Below are 20,682 nucleotides of genomic sequence, written 5' to 3'. Positions count from 1 at the left end.
AAACCTCATATGCAACTACGTTTCTCAGTGCCAAAATAGAGCTTAGCTGGAGACAAAAAGGCAAGACAAAAAGACAAAAAGGTCACTTATGATGGCCATGCTTGCATGAAACTCTTCCATTAGTTTTAAGAGCTTGAGATTTCTATCGTGTGATCATTGATGAGAGAGCAGCCTGCCCAAATCAACTATCACACTTAGAAATCAAGAGTGGACAATGAGATATTATAGTTCTATAGTTCTAGTGTAAATCATGACCAGTATTCGACTGGAACAAGAAGTTGTTCTTTATTACGCTGTTATTTTGAAGTTTAAACGACATCAGTGGAGTGCCCTTTGACTATTTTTCACTTACAAGCGGTCCTATGTCTCCTTCTGGTCCTGGCTCACCAATATCCCCAGCATCACCCTAAATAAAAAAAAAATCTAAACTTGAATACCAAGAAACAGAAAAACCCTCCATGATCTGGATATCGATTATCCAGACTTTTCTGTTACCTGTTTTTTCCTTGTGGTTTCTAGTTCCTCATGAACATTGACTTAAACCACTTTAAAAAGTGTCGGGTTGGAACTGAACAAAACCCTGTTTGGAAAGACACTTTGTGAAGACGATGGTACCACCCAAAGTGCTACTGATGATCGTTCAGTTGAAAGACCACAGTGTAATCTAGAACCACTTAACATCAAGTCAAGGTTGGCTGTAGACATTGAAAGGGCAAATGAAGCGTAATATAGTCTCACGTCTGGGGTGCCTTCCATTTGGCCAAAATGTTTGGTTGGAAATTCCGGAAACATTCCGTGTCTAATGGAACTGCTTGTTTTATTAATTCCCAACTTGCTAGATCAAAAAACTTACGCGATGGTACAAGATAACAAGGAAATGGAAAATTTGTTCAAATGGAACAGGAATTTCCGTCCTGACTGGTAGGAGCAGAAAAAGTGGAGTAACTCCGAAGTACCCCCATTTGTTCTGAGAACTTTCCGTTTGATCTGTGGTTCCAACTGCAGTTCAACCAGTTTTTATTTTTGACAAAGACTACAAGTGAATCTCCATTAATACTCAACATATAGCAGTCTTTGTACAATTAATGTCATATTTTCTCTTGTTAAACTGACATTTCCTTCACTCAAAAACTATTATTAAAGCACCTCTATGTTATAGATTCCTCTCTATAGAAGCCAGTAAATTCTGTCCAAAGGTGGCCATTGTACAGAGAGAGGTTCAACTACACTTGCAATTTCTACTTCTTTTTCTTTATTGTTTTGTTTTTGTTTTTGTTTTCGTTTTAACACAGTTTTACTGTAGACATGGCTATGTCCCATTAAAAAATTATGGGCCCAGAGAACTGGGAAAAATAATCAGACTAGATAGAAATTCCCATGAGACTGGACAATTATAATCAAGGCTCAATTATTAAGCAAGACATAACATGAAACATTGTTCTAATACAAACCTGTTCTCCTTGGTCACCCATTGCTCCTGGAGGGCCGGGTGGGCCAGTTGCACCCTACATAAACAACACAATAAATTTGAAATTGTTAAAATAGTGCTGTTTAGGGGTAATTCCACAGAAATGCTGACCTAATCGCTTTCAACGTAGAACACACTCCTAATACGGATTGGAGTCAAGATTGTAGGGACAATCAACAAATCAATGGATCTTGGGACGCGTATCTGGCATCCCTCGCAGATTTTGCAGGGGCGGATGACATGATCACCAACTTAGCAAAAGAGAAAAAGCTTGGGATCAAGATTATCGAACACACTCCCAAATCTCTGATTACTAGTTAGATTGCTACACAGTAAATACGACCAGTTTAGTTATACCCCCGCCCCCCCACCCCCTCCCGAATCAGTTCATTCATATTACAAATAAGACAAATGGCGTTCAAACTTGAGTTAGCTTTCACCGAGGGGAACTAGAGAAAACTACCCTTGGCAAACAACATTGCAACAATCTTCTAGACTAGTAGATTAAGGCTAAGACACAATGGTGTTGACAAGGACAATGATAATGGTGGTTGTTACAATTAAACAATATTTATTTAAAACTATGGGCTTACATCTGCTCCATTGTCACCTGACGGGCCTGGGGTACCGGAAGGTCCTCGTGGACCCTGCAGAAAATCATTTGTTTATTAATAACAAATTAACAATCACTTTGAAACACGTGCATGTATACATTCAACAAAACTGGAAACAACTATTGAACTTGCATTGAAAAGTGACCTCAGAAAAGGTCAATAAGGCCTGGTTCACCCTAGCAACAGAAACGACAGAAGCGGAATCGAAGGACTCCAGAATCAAAAGAGTGTTGTGGTGTTCTGGCCTAGTGTGAATCAATCAGGTGGAAGCAGAAATGGAAGCCTTGCTTTTTTTCAATGGCGGAAAGCTGTCACATTTTCCGTTCTCAATCTCGCATAAGGGATTGGGAATCACCTATGTGATTGGTTCATTCTTCTGTTTGTGTTTCCAGTCAACCAGTTCACACTTGATCGCAAGTGATGGAATCATAAGCGGAATTGGAAGAAAAACGTTATGCTCCTTACGATTCTGACTTTGCCAAGGTAACGATTCCGTCTCCGTTGTTTTATTCACACTGGAATGAAAAGTTCCTTACACTTCTGATTCCCACTCTGCTTCTGATTCTTTCGCCAGTGTGAACTGAACCAGCCCTAATAGGGGGCTAGATTTAGAATCCCTTTTACGACGAGCAGCAAATGTGAGATTGATGTCTATATTTCTCAGAAAAATGAGTACATAATAGACGAGAATAGTGTCAAATAATTCTGGCCTTTTACTTATTAATTCTGGCCTTTGATGCTAATGCAAAACTACTCAATTTTAGTGAAAAACTGGAAACAGCAAGCAGCAAATGTAAGATAAACACGGTGGTGATTTCTGCTTTTTCATAATTACAAATCTCTCCAGAAAGAGACGATACTCACAGGAAGGCCGGAGACACCAGGTACGCCAGGTGTTCCAAACAGTCCAGGGGACCCCTATAAGACAAACAAATCACAATGATCATTAAATACCACATTTTTATTTTTATATAGCTCAATACTGTAAACAGTCAATTTCTATTCTGGCTATACCAATTACTCTATCAGGTCACATTCACATGTTTTATAAACAAAAACAGATAGTGATATAAAAATACATGTGATTAATTCCTAACAACTAGACAAGATTTTTTTGAATAAGTTGGATGACATACTCTTGATCCACGGGCTCCAGGTTGCCCAGGTGGTCCAGCTGCGCCAGGATAACCCTGAAAAAAACAACAACAACAACAGTAACAATTAACGCCTTTCTTTTTCCCGACTTACCAAGGAAAGATCAAAACGACTCCACTAGCAGGTTAGAACAAATGCAGATAAATATCAAACTGCTTTGAAAATTTTGTAATCAAATTTCAGTTCAGTTCATACACTTAACAATGGTACAGTAATGAAAACAGAATTTTGCCATAGGACTGCCTCTTACCCGTTTGCCATCTCTCCCTGGGTTTCCTCTGGGTCCAGGAGAACCGGGATCACCCTAATAAAGATTAAGAGTAATATATTTTTTTGACCAAATTGCAGAGGCACACTTTGTCTGGTTTAGTGAATAAATAGTCAGACGTCGGCTCCAAAGACCAGGTGTTCTTCAAGTCCTGCTCTCTGTTTCCTTAACCTTTGAGCCCCTGTGTATTAACATGTTTAGTCTCCTCACAGTTTCCTACATATTTCTTATGTTACATGTTGGAGGAACTTGCTTTAACGTCAAGACAGCCTAATCTTCGGTGATCACTTCCTTTAACCTCATGACCTGTCTAGTACCTTCTAGGAAGCCCCTCCCTAACATAAGCACCCTTATTAGAATGTGTCGAGCAGGTGACCCATGGGTTAACACCTCTTAACACTTGCTGTTCAACAGATGTCCATCCCTGTTCCCACGATACACTGTACATCATTGTCGAGATTTTGTTGAAATATTGATTGCTTATGCCATTCTCTCTTCCTGGAGTTAACTACCTTTTTTCCAAGAACAAAAATGAAAAGTTTTTTAGGAAACAACTTTTGACTTACCCGATTTCCCTTGTTTCCAGGGGGTCCTGTGGCCCCTGCTCGACCAGGAGGACCCTGCAGAAAAAAACACAATGATTCAGCTTATATTCCTTCCTGATACTTTTGCCAGGGGATATCTGGTAATATTTTTAAATAAGTGTGCTTTTGCTTGTGTAAATCCTCCCCAACTGAAGAGGTCATGTGACTATAAAGCTTACCGATGCCCCTGCATTTCCCTGTGAACCTTGAGGCCCTCTCTCACCGCGCTCACCCTAAAATGCAAAAAGTACACCATCAGCTAGTCATCATAATGTCAATGCAATGTCAGGGGACGACAACGCAGAACAGGGGATGAAAACACAATTATACTTACAGGAGTTCCATCCACGCCATTCTCACCAGGTTTTCCTTTTTCACCTTTAAGACCTCTATCTCCTGTAGGGCCTCGCTCTCCATCTGGTCCAACAGGTCCCTGTTGGATAGCAATTATCAAACAAAATTATTTTGGGTTTACATCATACAATGCTGCCAGGATAATGTTCCGCAGCTTTTATAGCAAGAAAGTATCTCAAAATTTGACCAACAGGTAAGGTTGTACTAAATACAACAACAATGAGCGAAGTTTATTACTTTAGTTTACATGAAGTAGTTACAAGAACTAAACGACCATATTGAGTAAAATTCCACCCAGAATAACTATAAGAGAAGGGCAATAGGCGGCCTAATAATAAGGCCTAAATAGACACAAGTTGGTGAGCTACTAGCCAAGAATAGCGCTTACAAAACAAGGACCAATCCAAGCAGAGCTAAGATATCATTCTAGACAATCGTGTAACATACTGATACAAATTTCTAGCCATGAAAGGCTTTTATCCCAAACACAATGAAAAGAGAGCATTCATTTATGAATAAGGCCTTCACTATATATTGTTCTCTGAGGATAAACCTGCCCATCCTACGGAGCCTAAGGCATAACATTCCATTAACAGCATTTTACCATTCGGGAAAAACTTTATAACTCAACAATGAGAATTACACTAGGGCAATGAAGCAGCTTGAAGTTGTAATTCAGATTATATTAACAGAAGAAGTGAGAAATATAATGTAGTTTGAAGCACTAAACAGGAAATTCCTACCATTGTTATCTCATATATTTGGAACAGAGCTTGCAGTCAACTAACTTTGGTGCCTAGGGTCATGACATTGGTTTTCAGCAGTGTACACCGACTTCACATAAAAACTAAAGATTAATGGATATTTTTTGCAAAATAGGAATTATATCTTTACTGTGACCCTCATTTTAAATTGTTTTAAAAGAATCTGTGAATATCATTAAAATGAGATTGTCAAATTTATGAAATCCGAGCACAGGACAAAACTTACAGGATCTCCAGGGAGTCCATCTTGTCCTCTTTCACCAGGTGGACCCTAGCAGAGATCAAAACCAAGTAAGCTCAAACAATTTCTAGGTTTCTCCTTCACTTTACCATCCCTGTACTTTGTTGGCCTGGCTTCCAAAATGTCACTCAACCTGCATTGAGGTCTGTCGTACACCTGAACCATGTTGCATTTACAGTTTTTAGCTCCTACACCTGTTCTTTATTTTGCAAGAAGAGCAACAGTATTTTCCTCCTTCGTCTAATGTATAAAACCATTGACACCTCCACAAAGGCTAACGAGTGCTGCTAGCACTAATGACAGAAATGATGCACCAGAGAATTAACTCTGCATTGTTACACTGCAGAGTCAAATCTCTGATCCAAGATTTGTGTCTTTGCAAGTGCTTGCGGCACAACATTCATTGTACCCCATAAAAAATTGGGTTGATACATGTATGTTAGGTTAATGAGAAACTCATTTGTATGTATCTAAGTTTAAAAGAAGGTTTTACATAATACCAGCCAATGAAAACATCTGGAATCCTCAAGTAGCTTCATATAAACACAACCCATGTTGACAATCCCGCTCTTGTTCTGTCCATTTGCACTTCTTATTTCCGTTGTTTAACCCTGATCAGCATCAAATTTCTCCTTGTAATATCAATGCTAATTTAACCCCTGAGCCATGAGAATTAAGTATATCATCAAGCAAGGTGAATTTTCTTGCATGAGATTTTAATAACTTTTCCCCAGTACTTTCATAAGAAAAGTATGGGAACAAGGTAGGAGAATTTGTTCTTTGATATTAGAAGTTTAAAGAGAATTTTTCCTTTGATATTAGAAGTTAAAGGGTTAATGACTGCAGCCAATAATGACACCACCCAGTATTGTCATCAACTTCTCACAACATGCGCCTATCGACTTACCTTCTTTCCATCAGGACCTGGTGCTCCAGCAGCCCCAGGTTCTCCTTGGGCTCCCTGTGAAAAACAACATGCACTCGGTGCTTTGAAGGATTTAAGTATTTAGTATTTAATTTTTCTTAGAATGCAGTGTTGAAGACAATGTTTTATGAAGCTAGAAAGAAGAAAGTGATCATTACAAATACATGAAGTAGAGTACTTAACACAAAATTTAAAAAAAATGTACCAGGTAGTTGTGGGGTCAACCCCTTCAGAAAATAATTTCTTATGGACTCATTTTACACTACGTCACACCAACTCTAACTTATTATATACACCATCCTATTAACATTGTCAAGTCAGTGAAGGGCAGGTAGATATGGCCACTCTTAGATCAGTTTTTCCATCTATTCCTCTGAAAATTTGACCACCAATTAATGCTTCACCAGATACTCCAGGGGCCTGGGGGGTGGGAGTGGGGTACTCAATAAAGTTTGGTATGCCAAGGTTCAAAACCCTTGCTTTTTTTTATATATATATCGCATTTTCACCAGAAAAGGTACCACTTTTACATACATACAGTTGGAACACTGCACCGATTTTTGGTGAGGCTGTTTTAATGGCAATTTTTCCTACCCTTTTCCATACTTTAGTTTGTGAAATCCGTTATCCCTACCCTTTTACATACCTCCAGTCTGAAAAAGGTTCCCCTTTCGTGCGAAGCCTCCCAGTATAGTCCATTATAGGGAGTATCCCCCTCCCCTCAGCCCAGGGTACGTTATTGAAAAGGAATTTACTGGAGGTGGCAGATAGTCACCCATTTGTTAACCCTTGGTGCAAATGAGATACATCAGAGAAATAACATTCTGTCTGGAAAAACAGGGGTACAAGAAAAAAATGGTGGGTAGTGACGTCGGCAAAGAGAAGTGGCATGGCAAAAATGTGGAGGCGTGGTGGTGTAGTGGTTAGAGCGCTGCACTTTTGACTGGAAGATCGGAGGGTTGGTGGTTCTAATTAGCAAGATTGGTCACTTCACTGCTGTGTTGTTTCCTTAAGCCCTGGTCAAACAGCATAATAGTTGATGATAGTTGATGATAGTCAATGATAGTTGAATGTTGCTCACTCCCTTGACCACCAACTATATTGCACTATCTTAGACTATTGTCAGTGATCATTCACTTTGATCACCATTTGACCACGCGCCTAGTATACATAGTTGATAATAGTGGATGATAGTTTTGAACTATCATGGCCCGTTTGACCAAGGCTTTAGACAACAAACTTTGCTCCATATTGTCTCTCTTCACCCAGGTGTATAAATGAGTACCAGTGACTTACTGCTAAGCCTGGGATACCAGTTTGGCCAGGGAAGCCCCTAAGGCCAGGTGCACCCTGGAATCAGAGATAGATAAATAACATCAGTTACAGAGACACTGTATTGATCCTTCAGCAATAACACAATTGAAGGGTTTTCGGGAAGATCAGGTAAGTGCCCTTTTTTGCCTTGAAACTGAAATAACTGCTCCAGAGATAAGCTCTATTTTGGCACAGACACGTAAGAAATTCAGTTATGTATTTAGATCTCATGTAAAATGTTAAATAAACAAGACATTCATTACTTTTGTGGAAAATGCAAGTGACCCACACAGAAGAGATACCAACACTCTACTGACTTGTTTTGTCCAAATGCTCTGCTCAACTTGGTTCAATCTCGTACACAGAAAAAAATCAATTAATTCTCATGTTGATTTAGGCATGCTTTGCAAGAATGTTTCTGATGGTTATCAAAAACATCCTCTGACAGTAAAAGTGATGCCGTCACAAGTGGTATAAGGAGCACGCTCCCATCAAGGCCCCTTTTTGCCAGTGCAGGAGCCAATTTTTGTGTAGACAGCAAAACTAACAACACACTGTACTCACATCAGCTCCAGGTTGTCCTGTTTCTCCCCGTTCTCCAAAGTCACCACGAGCTCCCTGGCACAAACACAAAAACACCACATTTCAGAAATGTAATTTGCCTGAATAGCTTACCGGTAATGGTCAGTAGGAAATTCACGGGTTCACTTTGGCTCATTGGGTCTTTATTGCCAGTGGCACAACATCCATTTAAAGTGTTATACATCAGGGAAATATGTATTGCGACAATTACAATCAACACTTGTGACAACAAACTATACTGAAAATATTGTTGGATTCAATTTATTGTTGTGATAATAGTTTTATCTGCTTTAGGTTGCTATTGCATGCATATTATACATGATTTCCAAAGCTGGTTGTGCTAGATATGCAGTTACTACAAAGTGTGTGTGTGTGTGAGCCACATAGCACCCATGTAATGCAATAGAAATGGAATGAAATTATTGTTATTGAGTGTCAAAGTGAGGACTTCAGTCCTTTTAGTTCCCAGAGCTTGCAAGCCCTGTGAAGGAAATTTGGTTTCCTGTGGTTAAAAAAAATCTTTCACCTCGGCAGTATTTGAACCCATGACCTCTGGATTAGACACCAGTGCTAAACCAACGGAGCTACAAGGTCAGCCAGGAGCTGGTCGAGGGAATTAAGGTATTCAATTCGCGCAATGGGAATTTCCAAGTACCACAACCAGTGTGAGCTGCATACCACCCATGTAAGTGACAGCAATAGAATGAAATTATTGTTTTGAGTGCCAAAGCAGTGAGCTCTAAGCCAGTGAAAAAATACACATGGAATAAATAAAAACATTTCTTTGTATCAGCTAAAAAATACCTGGGGACCTTTGGTTCCTGTTGGACCAGGAGCGCCTGTCTTACCAGTTGCACCCTATGGAAAAGAGCGCAAAGTATAGTTAATGTCAAATGCTATTCACAGTAAGTACAAGTAATCAGTTGATTATGAGTGTATGAGTATAATTTCTAGAAGGCTACATTAACATGAAAACTATTACAAAGTAATACTAGCAGGATTTTCCTCTAAGGCATGTTTGATTACAGGTAACATAATGAGACTCGTCAGAAAAAAACTTGAAATGTAATATTATTCCCTTCCCACAAGACGGCAAGAAGCTTATTTTTTGAAGGGCTTAAAAATTAAGAAATTGTTTTATGGTCTACCTCAGCATATTATTACAATACTGTTATCATCATCATCATCATTTGGGATTTTTACAGCAACAGGTCTTAAAGCTGGCATTTGCTAGGGTCCCCAGTGGCAACCAGTTGCCTATGGCGCTCCAGCACTTAAGAATAATCGTTTCTACAATTCAAGAAGTGATACCAACAGCGTTGACTTCTGAATTAGTCCAATTGACATGTTCATTCCGATGGCAATCAGGTTTTCTCTGGGTCTTCTTGGTTCCTAATGTATCTACCACTATAGATTTCACCTGAAATTCAGGCCCCACATTCTTTGGGCCTCTCGGGCCGGGTCTTGGCATTTTTTCCACTTTTTCCTGTTTCACTTTTAGTCTTGAATCTTCAGGAATTGCCACATCTGTTATTATTATTGTTATTATTATTATTATTATTATTATTATTATTATTTATATTATTATCAACACAGTCGACCCCCGATAACTCGAACATTCAAGGGAAATTTAAAAAGGTTCGAGTTACTGGGAGTTCCAGTTATCGAGGGTAAAATTGTATAGAAAATAACCTGAAGGGAAAGAAAAATTAGTTCGAGTTAGCGGGAGGTTCATGTTAGCGAAAGTTCAACTTATTGGGAGTCGACTGTATTATTATTATTATTATTATTATTATTATTATTATTATTAATCCTCCACTAACCTGTTCTCCTTTTTGACCAGTTTGACCCATTCCCCCATTCGGCCCTGGAGGTCCCTACCAGACAAACATTTGATCACAAATATTAACAACTGTGCTATATTTGAAAGTCATTTAGAACCATTCATGTTCTCTCCACTCCAACAGAATGCTACAACCATACACCAACAGATTTATCTATGATTACTAAGTTGTTAGTGTTGCACGCATGAAATAAAACAATATTGTTACAAACCGGTGGCCCAGTTTTTCCTGGTTCGCCATCTTTGCCTCTAGTACCCTGGTGAAAAACAAGAAAAGAGGTAGCACCCATGTTACTGGATAGAAATGGAATGGCATAAAATAGGTCAGTTGACTAGAAAATGATTTAACAAAATCAAAATGTACATTGCCAGCCTACCACACATGTGATCTTACATGTAGGTAAAGCATACCTTTTCTCCATTTTTTCCATCAGTTCCAGGAGAGCCTGGGGGCCCGGGGGCACCCTACAATAAACAAAACAAAATCAAATTTAACAACACAACTACATTTGTAAATTACCTGGAGTTACACATTTTGGAAATCACTAAGTTTTTTGAGCACACTTAATCATGGTAAAACGTTCTAAGGCAACTCCAAACACGAAAAAAATCAGTTGAAGTAACGACTAATTTGCACGTACCAATAATATTAATCTGGACAATTCGGCCCAATTTGACAAAAAACATGACTGAGCGCACAAAAATCAGCCGAAAATATAACAATCTGTGGTTGTGATACATGTGACCTTATACTGCGCTACACTAACAGGAAAAGCAATCAGTTACTAAAGATTAGCCCATGTGATTGAACCAACTAATTGGGCCAATAAATTGATTTGTAAATTAGGCTTAGAATGGTTTTGAATTGAGAGTCGTAAACCAAACCAATGTAATTACATGTACTCTGGACAATCTCAACAGACATAAACAGTGCAATGAAGCAATAAGAATTAACTTGAAGCAAATATATGTCACAGGTGCCAAGCGCAGGAAAATGCGCGTGAACAAGGTGCAATTGGTTTTGGTATTAAATTTATTTAATTATTATTGGTTCACAAAGTGGCATGCGTTTTGTAAACTAATCACAGAGCACAGTGAAGCAAGACCAAAGCAAAGGCAAAATTACTTTTAACACTCAATTGAAAATTGCTTGCATGAAGAGAACATTAAACTCACCCTTGGTCCAGGCATCCCATCTTCACCATTAATACCATCTGGACCCTGAGAACAAAAGTCACATACACCATTGAAGGTTTGTTAAAGAATCGCCCTTCAGAGAGGCTTTTTGTTAACCTTTAGTTAATGAATTATTACGATAAATGAGGAGATTTCTGTACAACTAACTCATGTTAACTAACTCCAAAACAATGAAAATGGCAAACTGGGTATTCAAATGGCAAACCTCAAGAAAATTCACATTTATAATAATGCTTAAAAATAATAATAACATATTAATTATAATTATAGAAATAATAATAATAATAATAGTAATAATAATAATAATGATAATAATAATAATAACAATGTGACATTTTTAAGCGCTAATCCCATTTATTTAGCCTATTAGCACTTTACAAACTTCCTGTGAAAAAGAACTGAAATCAGCTAACATGAATTTACAGAAAATTTACAATAAAACCACACAAGAATTACGACTAAATGGGTGTGTTGTTTTTACTTGAATAAACATGTGGGCAATCTGGGCTTATCTGGCAAGGCATGAATTCCATAACATAGACACTGCAACCAAGAATGCCCTCTAGCTAAAACCCCTTAAGATTATACTTTTCTGTTCCCTAATAGTTCTTTGAGCAGCACGTAACTTTAGTCTGTAGTTTGGCTTATATTGGTGAATTAAATCTCTGTAAGACAGACAAGGACAATGTCTTTAAGACATTTAACAGTCAATAATTTGATCTTGTATTGAATCCTGAACACTATTGACAGCTAGCAGTGTACTTGTGTTACATGTAGGATGGCTTAAATTTCAGTTTGATGGCAATTCTGTCCACATCCTTTCCTCTGGCAGTTAACCTGAGTCACCAATGTTGCCGAAAAAGTTTATTTGCAAGATTTAACACTAGTTCAATTTGTCACCAATAGTTTGACAATATTAAAATAATAAAGCTAATTACAGCATGACAATAAAATATTGAGCAAATAACTTAGCTTTATTGTATATTTGTAGAGCCTTCTGGCTCTATGATAATTTGGCAATCACACATGTATAAATGGCTAATTGTTAACCTGAGTTACCAGACTATAGTTTGATGCCTTTGCAGTGAACCTACCCTTTCACCCTTTAGTCCATCCCTGCCATTGTGTCCTGGTTCACCGGTTCTTCCCTACAGTACACGGAAGTGAATAAATCATTACCTCTTATAATGTCGCAGCATACATCTCCTCCAGGAATCAACAGTCATGTAAGTTATGCCAAGTAAGACCTGCATTCACATGACAGCTACAAAGCAGATTTACTTTCCTGTGATGCTCTTTATTTAGCTTTACAAAATGGTTCTAACTTTTGTCTGTGGGTGAAATCCTAAAGTGTGACCATTCAAATGAAAGCTACTGAGCAGTACTTTCCTGAGGTGTTGTTTGTTATGCTCTTCAAGGTGGTTCTACCATTTGAATTGTGTAGATGAAACCAATAAGTGTGACGTACTTGAGTACATGGAGGTAGTGTACAAGGTGATTCTACATGTAAGCTACTAATTTTGAAAGTGTCCATTCAAATGACAGCTTTTCTATTACACAAAAGGTCCTATGAAGTTATGAGTTTATGGATAAAAGACAAGGTGAAAAGTTATCAGTGGTGATGACAATTCAAGCAAGATAAGTAATATTTCCATTACAGCATAGCTTATTAGTTTCATCTTCACTCACCTCTGTGCCGGGAAGACCAGCTGGTCCTATTGCACCCTGGGCACCTTGTTCACCCTAAAGATATTGAAAGCATTCATGAATTTAAAACATTCCTCAAGTTTAAACACACCACAATCACAAATGTATTAAGGAAGTAAACTAGATAACTGATAGACTTCAGTCACAGTGTAGTATGGTGTATGTTTAGGGATCATATTTCTTTGTTTGCTCCTATTTCAATGGCTTGTTTTAGGATAAGATAAACCAAACATTTGAGGGAAGAAAGTTTCATCATCTAGTCCCTCAAATTCCATCCAAAAAGCCCTGCTCATACACGTATGTCCACTCTCTTCTCAGTGCAGAAATCAAGGTAGAAGTTTCAAATGTATAACCATGATTGCTTTGGCAGAGTTGGTTCACTTTCACACACAAAAGAAATCAGTGAAATGCAGTGACTCCTCTTCTGTGAAGGTCGCTTGCATTTTAAAGAAAAATAACCAAAATCCTTGTTTACTTCAGCATTTTGCTCAAAAACTAAATACATAAAGTTTTTCTTTTTGGTTATAATTATTATAACCAGTCTCTGAGCAAAAATAGAGCTTATCTGAAAAAAGTTCAATTTCAAGGCAAAAAAGGTATTCAAGATTCTCTTGCATAAAACCCTCCATATATTTTTCTAACAGTCACCGATCATTAGCATGAGGGATAATTCCGTGTACCACTGTTCTCATTATTTTCTTACCGTGGGTCCCTGTTCTCCAGGCGCACCCATCTGTCCTTGTTTTCCACGTCTTCCCTGGATGCAAAATACAGTGGGAACATTTAAGACCTCTAAAAAATGTATCTTTTGCCACTGTGACGTCAGTAGGACATTCTTGTAGTGATTTTAATGTGCATTTCTCATTTTTTCCCCATAACTAGAAGCTTGTCACACTTTGGTTACAAGGGCTATTAAGTTAGCAATGCATCAGGCAACTGTCACTGGGATTCGGTCTATTTACAAAACCCAACAATGCTTTTGTATCAACAGAAATCAACAAATCATGGTCAAGTTTTAGAAATTAATAATAATAATAATAATAACGATCGTTTATTCAACCTTTTTGCAGCATAAACTGAATTACAAGGCGGGTCATTAATTACATACAAAATGAAATATCTCAGAATTATTTACACATACAATGTAAATATAACTGACATAAATGTTAAGACATATCACATTTCGCTATTTTAAATGAGATTCTGGTATTTGACGGTGCAAAAATATCCAAATCTGTTAGTTCTTGCGGAGGCAGCCACAAAAACAGATTCTCCTGTTCTAAGGGCATACGGTCTTGTGTTCGCAACTCTCGGCAATAAGCTTCGTAGCAGGTCAGAAGAAGAGTAACTTCGCTTGAGCCATCTGCACGAAAACTTATATGGAAGAAAAGATTCTCGTAGTTATCTATGCAACCAGACTGTTAAGAAAAAACCTGAAAAAATTCAGGATTTAAACCCATGCCCTCTACGATACCAGTGCAGTACTGTACTAACTGAGTTACCAAGCCAGCTGGGAGCTACAAAGTTATGTTCTGAGTTCACAATATACCTGCAAACAATAAATAAATATGAATATAATCTTTCATCCTCAGTGTGTATACATGTTTCATAATTTTATGAGCTGAAACTGTCGGACTGGGTCAGAACAGACTGCAACTTGAAAAAAGTTAGTCGTTCATGAGTTGTTTCTCCAATAATTCACAACTTGGATTGGGAAATCAGTGTCACTCACTTGTCTTCCTGGAGGTCCACGCGGCCCTGGGGCACCGATTTCGCCAGAATCTCCCTAAAGAAATTGAATGGTAAATTAACAGGAAAGAAAACAAAAGACACTCATTATTTAGCAACCAGCATAGAAACAACAGTCAAGTGTCTACTTAAGATACATTTTGCAAATCATAAATGAAAGAGAGAAATTAAGTTAATTAGCATCAACAGTTCAAACAATAGTAAGAATTATGACTTCTAAAGGACAGTGCCTCCTTTTTTTTTCACATCTCAGAATTGTCCGAAAAATAGCAAACACTCAGAGGGCAGGGTGACAAGATCCGTCCCAACAAATGTCACAAAGACTGCAGGTTCCTCAAAACCCAACAATTTTAATTTCACCTTAGAGAAACTATCAGAGAAACAACAACAACAACAACAGGATATTAAATGTGAATAAGGGAGAAACGAAGATCTGGAAAAAAAAATCCGAGTCCCAGATGGGATACGTGACTGTGTAGCCGCGCGATGCGGTTCCAGTCGATACCCACAATTTGACCCTTGCTCACCATAGAGTCTCCAGTAGCTCAGTGGTTAGAGCATCCGACTAGATCACGGAGGGTTGTGGGTTCAAATCCCATCTGGGACTCGGATTTTTTTCAGAGTCTTCGTTTCTCCCTTATTCACATTTAATATCCTAGAGAAACTATCATTATTATTAAACTATCATAACTCCAAATGTGACCCTCCACGTGAAAACAGGGAAAAAGGTGATATATGGGCAAGGCAAATTGGCACGCTAAACAATAGGCAGTGAGTGAAATGACACGCCAGCATCTGAGCATTGTGTCAGAATGCACGGCTAATTAAAATTTTTGTTTTGTTCGTATCGCACAATATTGGAAGTGGTTTTTCTGTCCTTAGAAATATCAGGATTTATTTTTACATACCCTTGAACCAGTCTGGCCAGGAAGTCCAGGAGGGCCAGGTGGACCGGTTTCACCCTAAATAAGACAGAAAACATCCAGATTTAAACACGCCATAACATTGTAAAATAATAAACAATCGTTACCCATTTAAATTGAGAACCAGTGGTGATCAGAATCTAATATCTCTGAAAATTGTCATGGCTACAATATTGTCAGAACTAGAGGTCATGAGAATAAACTAAAGGAAATTATCACCAAAGCTAAAATGCTTGGATGTTTCTACAAGTTCTCTCAACTACAACCAGAGGTTACAGAATACCGTAAATGATTTAATAAACTCCGGGGGAGTTTATTGAAGGGTCTGAAGGGGGCATTTAAAAGATAAGAGGCGTTTAAAAGAGAGGCGTTTATTCTAATAACTGTAACAATACGGTATTATAATAACCTAAATGACAGAGCTTTAGCAGACTATCTAGTGAAACGTGAAGTAGGCCTTGTAATTCCGGGATGCTACAATAATGCTAGGACAAGCCGAAATAAAACTGCTGATATCCTAAGCACAGAGATCAAGAGCATTAAAGAGCGCTATCCTCACTTTGAACTGGAAATTGAGCGAGACACAACTCACACACCGGTGTAAATTAAGCAAGAACACAAATAAATTAATTGATTATATTGTACATCTATTTCTAGTTTATGTGTGATTTTCAGGGAAGGGGGGCGTTTATTAGACAGGGGGCGTTTGTTAGAGAGGGGCGTTTAATACAAACTTGTCAGCTTAGGGGGGCGTTTATTAGATCATTTACAGTAATGCAGCATGGATTCTAATGTACGCCAATAGGGACCCCATGACAGCAACAGCAATGTCGCTTGAAAATGTAAGTTGTACTTAAGCTAATGTTAGTTGTACTTAACGTAAGCGTTACTTGTACTACTTTGCGTTACTTGGCTACTTTGGCCGAGCATGGTGAAGAAATTTCCCAAAATTTATAATGCATGTGCAGGGCCTTTGTTTTTCCTCATTAAATCCTATTGTTTTGTAAGGCGCTGGTTGTCATTGCTGTAGTAGCTTCTTAAACTCCTTAATTATGACTGTAAGGTTGATCTCTTGTTCCGGGAAATGGGATGGAATAACCTGAGACAAAAAAGGTTTAGGGGAACAGGGATGGCGCAGTAGTGAGAACACTCGCCTCCCACCAATGCGGCCCAGGTTCGATTCATGGACTCGGCATCATATCTGGGTTGAGTTTGTTGTTAGTTCTCGTCTTTACTCCGAGACATGTGAGGGTAACCACATAGCATTAAGGCACTTTAATCTTACAGATGTACGTGAACCTCTCTCTACTCAGGTATAACAAATGTACTTATAAATAAGAACCCACACTCTGATGTCTCCCTTGAATAAGCACCCACCCCTCAGCCAAAATAGCAAATAAATTCTTCCAAATATTCTACACACCTGTGAGCCAGGGGGCCCTGCTGTTCCATCTTCACCAGCCCTACCCTGCAAGTGAAAACGACAACTTTATTCACTTTTAACATTTCACAGAAAAACATTTGAGAATCCACTGGTAGCGTTTGAGCTATTTGGGACAGGCTTAAGGAAGAAAATGATATTAAAATAAAAGAATGAAATTATTTATACACAGAGAAAATACTTACTAGGCAACTCTAGAAACAGTCTAAGGTTAATTAATTTGTTGTTGCGATCTTGTGGTGCAGTGCAAGGGATAATGACTTGGGACAAAGCCAGTAAAGAAAGTATTGCCACTTAAGGTTTGAATGCCTTTAGAGGTGTCTCACGTTCAAGCGATGTAGTGTGTCCGGTTAAACTGTAGGTCCCTAAACCCCTATATCAAATTAAAACTTATAGAGCTGGCTATCAAACCATACAAAGAATTTTGAAATAAAATGAATTGTCGAATTTTTCACGACCTCTAAATGCAACTTAGCATCCAAATCACCTTTTGAAAGCTACAAGTCAAAGCGAATTTTGTTTTTCCCTAATTTACATGTAATTTCCCCCTCAGTTTCCGGACCCAAAGCGCTAAAAAAAAGATGTTGTGGTACATTTGCCATGTTTTTTTCGTACTGTGGATTAGTGCTTCATGCTAAACACATTGAAACTCCAAAAAATGTAAGGAGATTTTTTTCTTTGGATAATCACAAGGCAATATCTTACCGGTCGACCTGGAGCACCTGGTAATCCCTGTGGGCCCAGCGGACCAGGATCACCCTGAAATTTAAAATGAACTTTGTTTTTAATAATTATTTCAAGTTAAAGAGATGACCAACACATCTCCACCTTGCACCTTCATGGGATTTAATACAAAATTGAAGCCTTTGCTACTTAATATAAACGCTAACTAAAGTGAAAGGCTTAGACAAGCATTTTAAGGCAGCTTTTTATATTGTTTCTACTGGATTTTATTTATTTCTGTTAATGTTAAGCACATTTTGGTCATTTTGGCATGGAACATTTGCTTGAATTTGTAAAATGAAATAATACAATGCAACCTAACAATCACATAAGACTTCAACCTAACAACATTAATGGGAACAATGGAATTGAAATTCCGAAAGCAAAGATGGCCACAATCAAACAGCACAACTGCCAATTGGTACCACAGAGGACCCCGAGGGAACAGCATCTAATTTGAATTAGGATAAAAAAAATCCTCCAATTACTAACAACCAAAGCCAACATGGAAATGCACCAATTACCATCGACCATTTTATGGTAGTACTCAGATTGATATACAAAGGTAGTCCACACCATCACGCAATGAAGACAAGCAGCACAACGGTCAAAAAGACATAACACAACCTTGACACAAAGGATTAATTTTGAGTCATCATGTAATAATGCACTCATAAAATTATTTTTACCTGCGCTCCTTTTTGACCTTCCGCGCCAGGCAAACCAGCAGTACCCTAAATGTACAAGAGATCTGATTTAACAACTTAATGAAATTATTATTAAACTATCAGATGAACTGCAAATAACAGTTAGGGGCATGTCAAACAGAGAACCACCCCCCCCCCCCCCCCAACCCCTGAATGCTGAGATGTTATTTTCCAGGTAGCTGCCAAAAACCTTTCATTCTTTGTGGAAACCATTTCTGTCATGTTTATTAATAGGGAACTTAAGCAGCGACGACCGCAACGCCAATGAAAACATCACTTGAAAACATAACTTTAGTGCTTCTTTGTGATATTTCAACTCACTCAACTTCTACAGAAATGGCAAACTACCCAGAAACCAGATTCGTAGGTGTGTTATTCAAGTTAAGAAAGAGAATGAGAAAATCATTTGTGCGTTCACGTTCTCCACAAAACCGTGAAATTGATCATTTCATGTTGTTGTTTGCAGAGGACGGCAGAGAAATGTACCAAAATTTAAAACACATGCAGTATCGCAAAGTATCGTGTGAGGCCTAAGATGTGACGTGATGTGATGCAATACGAGGTGAGACAACAAGATCTCAAAAAGTGCGCAGCTTACGTCAGCACCAGGGTCTCCTTGGGCACCTTGCATACCTCTCCGTCCTTGCAAACCCTAGGGCAAAACAAAAACAAAAAATTCAGCAAGTGACTTTATTATCAACTGAAGTGTTTAAAGGTCAGGCTTGCCTAAACAGCAAAAAAGTATAACAACTTCATTTTATACACACTAATTATGTTTTAAACTATCAGCCTCTGAAGCTATGTATGTGCAACAAACCCAAAACATATATTTTATGTAAGAATCCCAGCTAGCAAGTATTTGATAAGAAAATCAAGACCACTTTGACATCTGCAAACTAAAATGATTTTTTCGTCAAGTGCATTTTCCTTTGCTTGCATGTTATGCTTGAGTTTTTGTTGGTTGAGTTGGTGAATTGAATTTGTACAATTGGCCAGAGTTACCACTTATATATTGGCTTTATGATACACAATTCAAAACCCCATTCTAAAATGAAGGTTAAACAGTCATCATTGCCAGGAAAGTCTCCTCCTTAAAGATGAAAAACAGTTAAACTGGTAGTGCATATGAGACCTTTAACAATACTGAGCAAACTTCTGTGAGCTAATGACATACACTGTCACTGTGCTGACCTGTTTTCCACGCTCTCCTGCTACACCTGGGTCACCTGGAGACCCTTTCTCTCCTGGCGCTCCTGGTGCTCCGGCAGGTCCTGATACACCTGGAGGTCCCTGAGAATTATCAGTAAAAGGAAATAAAATTAAAATACATCAACAAATTCTGACTACAAGGAGTACAGAGGAGTGTGGCCCTTATGACACCTGTTAGACTGTTGATATGCACATGAACGTCATACATACATACATACATACATACATACATACATACATACATACATACATACATACATACATACATACATACATACATGCATGCATGCATGCATGCATGCATGCATGCATGCATGCATGCATACATACATAAAGAAACTTCGTTTTTACTTGAATTGGAGAGTAACTGATGAAACCTAATGTCCTCAAGTAGAATTAAAAAGAAATACGTCCACAAAAACAACAAAAAAGGAAAATAAATAAAAATATTAATGTGAAATAGAATGTGCGAGATCTAAATTCATATCAACAGAACTATTGACCTAAATGCGACCTCTGTTGACGAGGAGATGATTGCATGAGCTTTGCTAGTCACCATAACAACAAGACAGTCTGCTCACCATTTGGCCACTTGGTCCTTGCGCACCAGGAGATCCAAGACGCCCCTGTTACACAGCAAATAAGAACATCTTTAAAAAAAACGCAGACTAGCAAGAAATTTCAAACATCACAGTTGTCTACTCACTGGTGCTCCTGTGAGACCATCAGGCCCAGGCTCTCCCTGTTCACCAGGTGCTCCCTATCAATTTGCAAGTAAAAGCAAGTTACAATTATGTGGCTTCACAGTGTCAGAGGGAGGGAGGGGAGGATAGGAGGTGGCAAAGGAAAAGTACATCAATACAGGGTAGGAAGGGGTGGGGAAGGAGATGGCAGTGACAAGGAGAAAATAAAAG

The 20,682-nt window shown here is 38.4% G+C and overlaps 1 protein-coding gene across 3 annotated transcripts in view; it reads right to left on the bottom strand.

Annotated features, from left to right (window-relative positions):
- LOC146461750 (uncharacterized) overlaps nt 1-20,682 on the bottom strand; it is a 76,110-nt gene that overhangs the window by 27,771 nt on the left and 27,657 nt on the right. For all 3 annotated transcript variants that reach the window (XM_085086562.1, XM_085086561.1, XM_085086560.1), the window contains exons 12-41: nt 20,475-20,528; nt 20,350-20,394; nt 19,751-19,849; nt 19,158-19,211; nt 18,542-18,586; nt 17,835-17,888; nt 17,112-17,156; nt 15,674-15,727; nt 14,749-14,802; nt 13,720-13,773; nt 12,999-13,052; nt 12,404-12,457; nt 11,289-11,333; nt 10,524-10,577; nt 10,325-10,369; nt 10,093-10,146; nt 9,074-9,127; nt 8,252-8,305; nt 7,670-7,723; nt 6,356-6,409; nt 5,434-5,478; nt 4,424-4,522; nt 4,269-4,322; nt 4,072-4,125; nt 3,488-3,541; nt 3,219-3,272; nt 2,947-3,000; nt 2,062-2,115; nt 1,452-1,505; nt 353-406 (exon numbers count right to left, since the gene is read on the bottom strand). In XM_085086562.1, coding sequence (XP_084942688.1) covers nt 353-406; nt 1,452-1,505; nt 2,062-2,115; nt 2,947-3,000; nt 3,219-3,272; nt 3,488-3,541; nt 4,072-4,125; nt 4,269-4,322; nt 4,424-4,522; nt 5,434-5,478; nt 6,356-6,409; nt 7,670-7,723; nt 8,252-8,305; nt 9,074-9,127; nt 10,093-10,146; nt 10,325-10,369; nt 10,524-10,577; nt 11,289-11,333; nt 12,404-12,457; nt 12,999-13,052; nt 13,720-13,773; nt 14,749-14,802; nt 15,674-15,727; nt 17,112-17,156; nt 17,835-17,888; nt 18,542-18,586; nt 19,158-19,211; nt 19,751-19,849; nt 20,350-20,394; nt 20,475-20,528 — 1,656 coding nt within the window. The remainder of the gene's footprint in view (nt 1-352; nt 407-1,451; nt 1,506-2,061; nt 2,116-2,946; nt 3,001-3,218; nt 3,273-3,487; nt 3,542-4,071; nt 4,126-4,268; nt 4,323-4,423; nt 4,523-5,433; nt 5,479-6,355; nt 6,410-7,669; nt 7,724-8,251; nt 8,306-9,073; nt 9,128-10,092; nt 10,147-10,324; nt 10,370-10,523; nt 10,578-11,288; nt 11,334-12,403; nt 12,458-12,998; nt 13,053-13,719; nt 13,774-14,748; nt 14,803-15,673; nt 15,728-17,111; nt 17,157-17,834; nt 17,889-18,541; nt 18,587-19,157; nt 19,212-19,750; nt 19,850-20,349; nt 20,395-20,474; nt 20,529-20,682) is intronic.

The sequence above is a fragment of the Pavona decussata genome, unplaced genomic scaffold (assembly GCF_977016875.1).
Source record: "Pavona decussata unplaced genomic scaffold, jaPavDecu1.1 SCAFFOLD_195, whole genome shotgun sequence".
Classification (NCBI taxonomy): Eukaryota; Metazoa; Cnidaria; class Anthozoa; order Scleractinia; family Agariciidae; genus Pavona; species Pavona decussata.
Note: the sequence above shows the minus strand (reverse complement) of the source record. Positions and strands in the feature narration are given on the sequence as shown.